Source organism: Carex rostrata, chromosome 6, assembly GCF_964058835.1.
Source record: "Carex rostrata chromosome 6, lpCarRost1.2, whole genome shotgun sequence".
Taxonomy (NCBI): Eukaryota; Viridiplantae; Streptophyta; class Magnoliopsida; order Poales; family Cyperaceae; genus Carex; species Carex rostrata.
This window is the reverse complement of record NC_135923.1, coordinates 2,465,329-2,473,705: the sequence shown is the minus strand read 5'-3', so window position 1 is coordinate 2,473,705 and position 8,377 is coordinate 2,465,329. Positions and strand designations below refer to the sequence as shown.

Here is an 8,377-nt window from a genome sequence, read left to right as displayed (position 1 = left end):
ACTTGACAAATATTATTCAAACATAAAGGGATACAACACAACATTCCATACACCATGCGCCAATCATGCATGCAATCTCTACATCATGACAGGGATTAATTAATAATTAATTACTCCTTAATTAAAAGAGAAACTAAAAGATCCCAAAATTCTGGTAGTGATAATTCAAAGACTTCTCAGACCCCAATTTTTTTTTCTGCTTCAACAGAGTCATTAGTTGTCTCAATTTCATGAGCATTGGTGTTGCTTGCATCAGTTGTCTGACACTGATACATCTCTAAGTCCACTACTGGTGAGATCATTGCTTCTCCTTTCTTTGCATCTGGAGTTCTGTACATGAAATATAAAACCATTTGTGCTATGCCGAACAGGAAGCCGATGACATTTGGTACCTGACAATAAAAGGAGCAAAAAAAAAATGAAATTATTCAATTAGTTTTGTTCATTGATTTATCTATTTTCAGATTGAAAAGAGAGATGCCAGAAAAAACACTTACAGCGACAAAGGTGTCTTTCTGTAGAAGGCCATAGAAGAACCATGCAATTGCACTTAGTGTGAGAAATAAAGATAAAGAGAAAGGCATGAACTCCACACTCTTAGTTCTTATCACTTGTTTCTGCAACAAATTAACAACAAAATGATGAGTTATAAGTTATAACATGCAAAAGCTAGAAATTTTTTGTAACTTATGTCCATATAAATGTAATGAATATTTTTTTTAATCTTAATTTGCATTGATCTTACAATAACACTAAGAGGAGCTACAAAGACACAGACAGCAAACGAGGCAGAAATCGTTCCCATTACTTCGATCCTCCTCTTTCCCGTGATAAACAGGAAAGAGAAAATAACCAAGCATCCATACAACACAACATTTAGCATGGAAATCAGTTTCAATGCAAATACCTACACAAAAAATTTCCATGATATATTAGTAGGTAGCTAATTAATAAAAAAAAGTTATTGCTATATATATATATATATAGGCAAAATTTAAAAAATAAAGTTCCATACGTACCAAGGCATCTTTTGGGGCATAAACGATAAAGATTGCAAGGTAGAGAGATTCAAAGACGCACGCCGTGCCATTAATGGTAAGAAGAAGCACATCCCTTGTGAGAATGGCATAGTACAACCATAGCATGGCACTAAACAAGGCAACAATATATGGTAGCGAATGAAATGATTCGGTTGATTTCTTCTTGTACACCCTATAAAATGTTGGCCTTCCAAAACAAAAAAAGGGAAGTCAAAAAACACTATAACACATACTCCATTGTGCATAGAAATCAAAATTGTTCCATGGTTTGTCATGCATTTTGTGGCGGTACTAGCTAGCTTGATCAGTCTTTGTAAGTTGTTAGGCTCGATATATGCTGACACAAAGGTTTCACTGGTATCCCCCCTTATCCCTCATAGCAAATGTCTACTTGTGTGCGCATGTATTTAAGCACATGTTTTTTTGTATTTCTTCTTATTATGCAAAAGCCATATCAAAATTTCTGAAATGGAATGTTTTAAGAGCAAATACAATATAGTACAAGGTAAAGACTTACAAGGGGGCAAGAACGACCAAAAATGACAATATGTTACCTGAAAATAGAATGAAAAAAAAAATGTTTAGTATTGTTAGAATAATGCCACCAAAAGAAAATTAGGTTATAATTAACTTGTTATAGCCTTGATGAAGGTGATAACAGTAAAAATAGGAGCAAAAGGAATGGTATGTTATAACTTGTTATAGTTCTAATTGATGAAGGTGATATATATACATCTACAAGAATGCGATAGTATCCGCGAGAGTAAAAAGGGACTATCTGCGAGGGTATACCGAGATAAAGGTGCATTTTCTATTAGCGACGGTAGTATCTGTGATGGTATACCGACAGTATTGATCCCTCGCGGATATTGTCCCATTCTTGTATTTACACTAAAAATTTATATTATTGTACATAGAAAGAGAGAAAATGCACCTAGTAAACCAAAGCCAAATGCCAAAGGATGCTCAATTTTGATAATAATCATATCTGTACTTTGGTTCTCTTACTGAAGGGACAGCAAATAGATAACTCAGTACAAAGTACAAACACAGTATGATAACAGACTACAATGCAAGAGATTGATTAGCTTCCCCTATTTATAGTGGGCTTGACATTATATGAATTAATTGAGAATTACAAGTAATCGACACCTGGATGCTGTAATATGCCATGTGTATGGCTTCTTTTATAGGGACTTCTCTTGTCCATTTGATAAAGACTGGAGATATCCGGCCTTAGCCTACAATTAATATATTAATATAAGAAAATTAATTAATCTAAGTTGTTTTAAAAAAAAAGGTCTCTTCAATGCTTACATATTCTTGTAGAGAATATAAACTCACAAAATAATGAATTTTGGACCCTTTTTTTTAATTAAGTGATAGAAATGCCCACTTAATTATTTCATTTGAAATCAAAGTGTTATTAGGAAGGTTAATACTAAATTAACCATTGTTATATAACCTCAAAGGAAAGCATTAATTATTTTGATGAATTGTTGATCTTAAATAACTTTTTTTAACAGGAGATGAATGTCGAAGTTCTCAGTTATCACCGATGCAAATACTAATCGAGTTTCTGACATGCACACTGAAATTGTAGACACTAATTAATAGTTAATATTATATATAGCATGGTTTCTCTTAAGACAATATACCAATCAAGTATAATATCTATTTGGTTAATTATTTATTATCGAAGCTAGTATGTACTTACACTTACTAATTAGATGCTAGTGAACTTAACTCTAATATTAATCAATAAGTTTAAATTATATATGTACCATCCTTATTTATTAAAGGTGAGAAAGGGAGCAATCTAGTTTCTGAATAATGGAGAGGAGTCTAATAAATATATTTATTTCAATCAAATGCAATTGCACTATGGGGTACTTGGCGTATAGGTGTTCTCTTGTGTAATGGCTTAATTCCTAGCTTCTTGCACTCCAGCAAGGTGTCATCTGCATACGCATACATCTTTAAAAGGTGATATATTTTTGGCATGATCAATAACAGTCCAAATTAAACATTGATTACATTATATTATGTTAAGTAATTAGTAATTTCTCATTTGCTAATCATGGGGTGATGATTTAACAGATCAGTATTGGCTTCATACAGCACACGAACAATAGAATTAAAACATCGCTGCATATAGTTAATGCGCTGCATGGAGCCAAAACAGCTCTGTTAAAATATTTAATTACCCTAATGATCATGTTACCTACCTACAAATGAATTATTAATAATTCAACTAGTGCACATTAAAAAAAATGGATAAATAATTTGATTGATAATTTAATTAGTCAGTATCCTTCATTTAACAAAGAAATAATCTATACTAAAGTTCATCAAAGTAGTTGAGAATTACAAATTTTCAACGCTGCTCTTCCACAATTAATTGTCTTCTGTCTTGTAATTTTCATAAAAAAAAATATGTATATGGTATCAATCAAATCCGAATTTTTTTTATTATACCATAATAAAAAATAAACCAAAACACCTCATTTTGAAAATTACCTAGGTCGCCAAATACTCCTGCAGCTTCAAAGATTGGAGACTGCCAATTGGCTTTGCAGTACATTAATGTAATGTAATGATAAAAATATCATAAAATATTGACATACAAATTCCTTTCTTCCACATGATGTGTTCTTACATTTAACACTACTATTAACTATAAGAGGATTTAAATTTTCTTTATTTTTTCAAAATTTGCATATATATTCTCCCGATCGATCTAACAATAAACATCATCAGTTTTTAATTAATCAATTGTAAATCGTTCTATAATTATGCAAACTAATTAACCAAGATACCCTCATTGATAAAAATTAATCCATTAGTTTTTTTTATATTGAATTTTGTAAATATCTTAATTGTCAATAATTTCAACATAATATGATTTAAATTTAAGTTGTATATATATTTTAGTTTTAAAATTGGTTCAAATTAAATCAATAATTTGTTGGCATTTTTTTTATTAAGCCTAAAAAATATTAAAAATAAGAATAATTATATGAATCCCCCACTCCCATTCCCTCATCACCCTCCCATCTTTTAAACAGATTTTAGAGGTGGGTTTTTTTTTTCATTTTTCAATGTCGTCCACATTTCTCACGATTTATGAGGATTTTGCGAATATAAAATCACGAACGTATTCTACGCAATTTTATCTTTCAAATGAGATCCATGATGACATACTTTCGGGCTCATTGTCACACAAGTATTTATACCTCATCGTGCAAGTATTTATACCTATACTTGTAAGTATTTATCCCCAATCGTGGATCCTGCATCTCCGCATGTCCCCATCATCCCCCTATCTCTTAAACATATTTTAACTTCCATAACTTAACTAACTAGTTTAATTAAATTTATTCAAAACACTGTGGTCTTCCAAGTTTAATTAAATTCATAGGTATAAATATTTGGAAGATAATAAATTAATACTTGCAAACTAAGATATTAATACTTGCATGTCTAACTTGATATGACTATATGAGAGGGGGGGGGGGGGGGGGCACTCAAACTATATGGGGAGAAGAATCATACACGTTTTTAGATGTGTTTTTTTTTCAATGTCGTCCACATTGCTCACGATCTATTATGAATTTTGCGAATCTAAAACCATGAACGTATTCTACGCAATTTTATCTTCCAAATGAAATCCATGATGACATACTTTCCGGCTCATCGTCACACGAGTATTTATATACCTCATCGTGCAAGTATTTATACATATACTTGTAAGTATTTATCTCCAACCATGGATCCCGCATCTCCGCATCAACCTTTCCCAATCGTCCCTGCATCAACCTTCCTCTAACAAAAATAGTTGACCACATATGTATAAATACTTCAGTGCATAGGTATAAATACTTGTAATACTTGATATTAATACTTTTAAATGTCAGCAGTGTCATATGTGAAAAATACGAGGTATAAATACTTAGATGACGAGGTATAAATTGTGTAACGACGAGCTCGAAAATATATTATCATGGATCTCATTTGAAAGATAAAATTGCGTAGAAGACATTCGTGGTTTTAGATTCGCAAAATTCCTTATAGATCGTGAGAAATATAGACGAGATTGAACAAATAAAATTAGAAAAATAATAGAGGGATGAGAGTGAAGAGATAATTATCAGGGCCCTAAAAATAAAATAAGTTTTATAACCAACGAAGGCTAGTTTATTTTTTCTTTAACATAAAATTGTATTTTAAGACAAGCCCAAAAACAGTACTAGTAATAATAATCTATTCTTTACATACAGTGGCTATTTGCTACATATATTAAAAGTGGAGTAGAACTAGTGTTTTTATGTTCATCAAGTTTCTTTGTAAATTTAACTCTAAAATTTATTAGATTGACTTCAAATGATGAATCTAAACCGTTGAAACCTATATGTCTTACGAGTTATGCGTCTATATGCCAAATTTTTTAATTTTCGAAATAATTGTATATAGTCAAGTGATAAAAAAAAACATTCAACAAATGAATTAATGCATTAAAATTAATTTATAAACTTTTTAATTTTGACTACTTGACTTCATACTAAATTAATTTGTAAGTTCAATTTTTTTTGCATATAGACGCATCACTCATAAGAGGTGAATTTTAACATTTTATATTCGTTGTTTGAAGCCAATCCGATATATTTTAGAGTTGAGTTTGCAAAGAGGCTTGATAAACTTAAGAACTCCCTTGATAATATTTTTTTTATTATTTGTTGTTGTAAAACGACATGATGTAATAAAACTATACGTTTTATTTGGATGAAGTGAGAATAGCACGTTAATTCAGGTTAGCAATTAGTTTTGGGATTGGGAATTTTGTCCAAAGAGTTTTGGACAAAGTCTCATCCAAAGCTAAGTTTAAACGTTCAATTTGCATTGAGATTCGTGCAAACATAATTGAAATTTAATAAATTTAAATGACTTCCCAAATCTAAATGTCTGTACAAATTTTAATACAGACCAGACGGTTTAAGTCTGACTTATTTGAATGAAATTTTGTCCAAAGCTGTTTGGAGAGAACCCTCACCCATTAGTTTTATTTCTATTTTGCGTTTGGACCGGCAATGCTAATTTGGGTTGGTAAACTATTTTTGCCTTTTTACTAATTTGTTCAAATTAAAAATGAAATAGCTTACTAATCTGGATTAGTGAGTTATTCTTGTTATTGTAGATTGGCGACCTTCTTGCTATATATTCTTATGGTATTCTTTTATTATTTGAATTTGCTTTAAGATTTTGTATGTGAGAGCAACTAATAATCTTCACGTAGCTAGCATGTCGTAAGCAGTATTGTATAATGCGATTTATGTAGTTGTATATGTGACTGTATATGCGTATATATGCAGTTAGATTCTACATGAAATCTTTATGCGTATATATGCAGTTAAATTAACCATTGTTATATAACCTCAAAGGAAAGCATTAATTATTTTGATGAATTGTTGATCTTAAATAACTGTTTTTAACATGAGATGAATGTCGAAGTTCTCAGTTATCACCGATGCAAATACTAATCGAGTTTCTGACATGCACACTGAAATTGTAGACACTAATAGTTAATATTATATATAGCATGGTTTCTCTTAAGACAATATACCAATCAAGTATAATATCTATTTGGTTAATTATTTATTATCGAAGCTAGTATGTACTTACACTTACTAATTAGATGCTAGTGTGAACTTAACTCTAATACTAATCAATAAGTTTAAATTATATATGTACCATCCTTATTTATTAAAGGTGAGAAAGGGAGCAATCTAGTTTCTGAATAATGGAGAGGAGTCTAATTAATAAATATATTTATTTCAATCAAATGCAATTGCACTATGGGGTACTTGGCGTATAGGTGTTCTCTTGTGTAATGGCTTAATTCCTAGCTTCTTTGCACTCTAGCAAGGTGTCATCTGCATACGCATACATCTTTAAAAGGTGATATATTTTTGGCATGATCAATAACAGTCCAAATTAAGCATTGATTAGTGATTACATTATATTATGTTAAGTAATTATTAATTTCTCATTTGCTAATCATGGGGTGATGATTTAACAGATCAGTATTGGCTTCATACAGCGCACGGACAATAGAATTAAAACATCGCTGAATATAGTTAATGCGCTGCATGGAGCCAAAACAGCTCTGTTAAAATATTTAATTACCCTAATGATCATGTTACCTACCTACAAATGAATTATTAATAATTCAACTAGTGCACATTAAAAAAAAAAATTTCAATGGATAAATAATTTGATTGAGAATTTAATTAGTGAGTATCCTTCATTTAACAAAGAAATAATCTATGATTAAGTTCATCAAAGTAGTTGAGAATTACAAATTTTCAACGCTGCTCAGCTTCCACAATTAATTGTCTTCTGCCTTGTAATTTTCATCAAAATAAATATGTATATGGTATCAATAAAACCCGATTTTTTTAATTATACTATAATAAAAAAATAAACCAAAACACTCTATTTTAAAAATTATCCAAGTTGTCAAATACTTCTGCAGCCTCAAAGACTGGGAGCCATCAATTGGCCTTGCGGCCCCAGTCTAGAGGCCTCCAAATAATTTAGTGGCCCCGATTTTTTTTATAGAAATTTTATTAAAATGGTATCAGCGACTGCCCATAACAAAATTCACATTATCCTCCTTATTCTCTGTGTCAACGAATTGCTGGTTCAAAAAATTTCGGATCTCTGTGCCACTTACAAAAAAAAAAAAAATGGAGCCTCTAAACTATTTGGATGCTTCGAGACTGGAGCCGCAGGGTCAATTGGATAAATTTGAAATTCCTCCAATAACAAGGTGTTTTGGTTTTTTTTTTTATTATTATGGTATAAATAAAAATTTCGGCAATCAAACGATTACGATTAACTTTTCTTTTTAGCATTCCGTCCAACCTACATTAATGTAATGATAAAAATATAATAGAATATTGACATACAAATTTCCTTTCTTCCACATGATGTGTTCCTGCATTTAACACCACTATTAACTATAAGAGGAATTAAATTTTCTTTAATTTTTCAAAATTTGCATATATATTCTCTCGATCGATCTAACAATAAACATCATCAATTTTTAATTAATCAATTGTAAATCATTCTATAATTATGCAAACTAAGCAAGATACCTTCATTGATAAAAATTAATCCATTAGTTTTTTTTTTATATTGAATCTTGTAAATATATTAATCGTCAATAATTTCAACATAATATGATTTAAATTTAAGTTGTATATATATATTTTAGTTTTAAAATTGGTTCAAGTTAAATCAATTTGGAATGTTTGTCGTGTACGTCGTCTTTACGA

At 30.4% G+C, this 8,377-nt stretch overlaps 1 protein-coding gene across 1 annotated transcript; it reads right to left on the bottom strand.

Annotated features, from left to right (window-relative positions):
- Window positions 1-2,105, bottom strand: LOC144555870 (bidirectional sugar transporter SWEET12-like). The gene is made up of 6 exons (XM_078304310.1): window positions 1,975-2,105; window positions 1,558-1,594; window positions 1,020-1,227; window positions 746-907; window positions 498-617; window positions 1-392 (listed from the first exon to the last, which is right to left on the bottom strand). Exons 1-6 carry the CDS (start codon window positions 2,024-2,026, stop codon window positions 177-179), a joined length of 795 nt encoding a protein of 264 aa, XP_078160436.1. The 5' UTR covers window positions 2,027-2,105; the 3' UTR covers window positions 1-176.
- Between the last annotated feature and the right edge of the window lie 6,272 nt (window positions 2,106-8,377).

What these genes read in the sequence shown, in the direction of transcription:
- LOC144555870 (XM_078304310.1), bottom strand. Translation starts at nt 2,026, where the DNA reads ATGATTATTATCAAAATTGAGCATCCTTTGGCATTTGGCTTTGGTTTA. An exon ending in TTGGTCGTTCTTGCCCCCTT is followed by an intron (nt 1,228 to 1,557) that starts GTAAGTCTTTAC and finishes TTGTTTTGGAAG; the next exon opens with GCCAACATTTTATAGGGTGT. An exon ending in ATGCCCCAAAAGATGCCTTG is followed by an intron (nt 908 to 1,019) that starts GTACGTATGGAA and finishes TTTTTTGTGTAG; the next exon opens with GTATTTGCATTGAAACTGAT.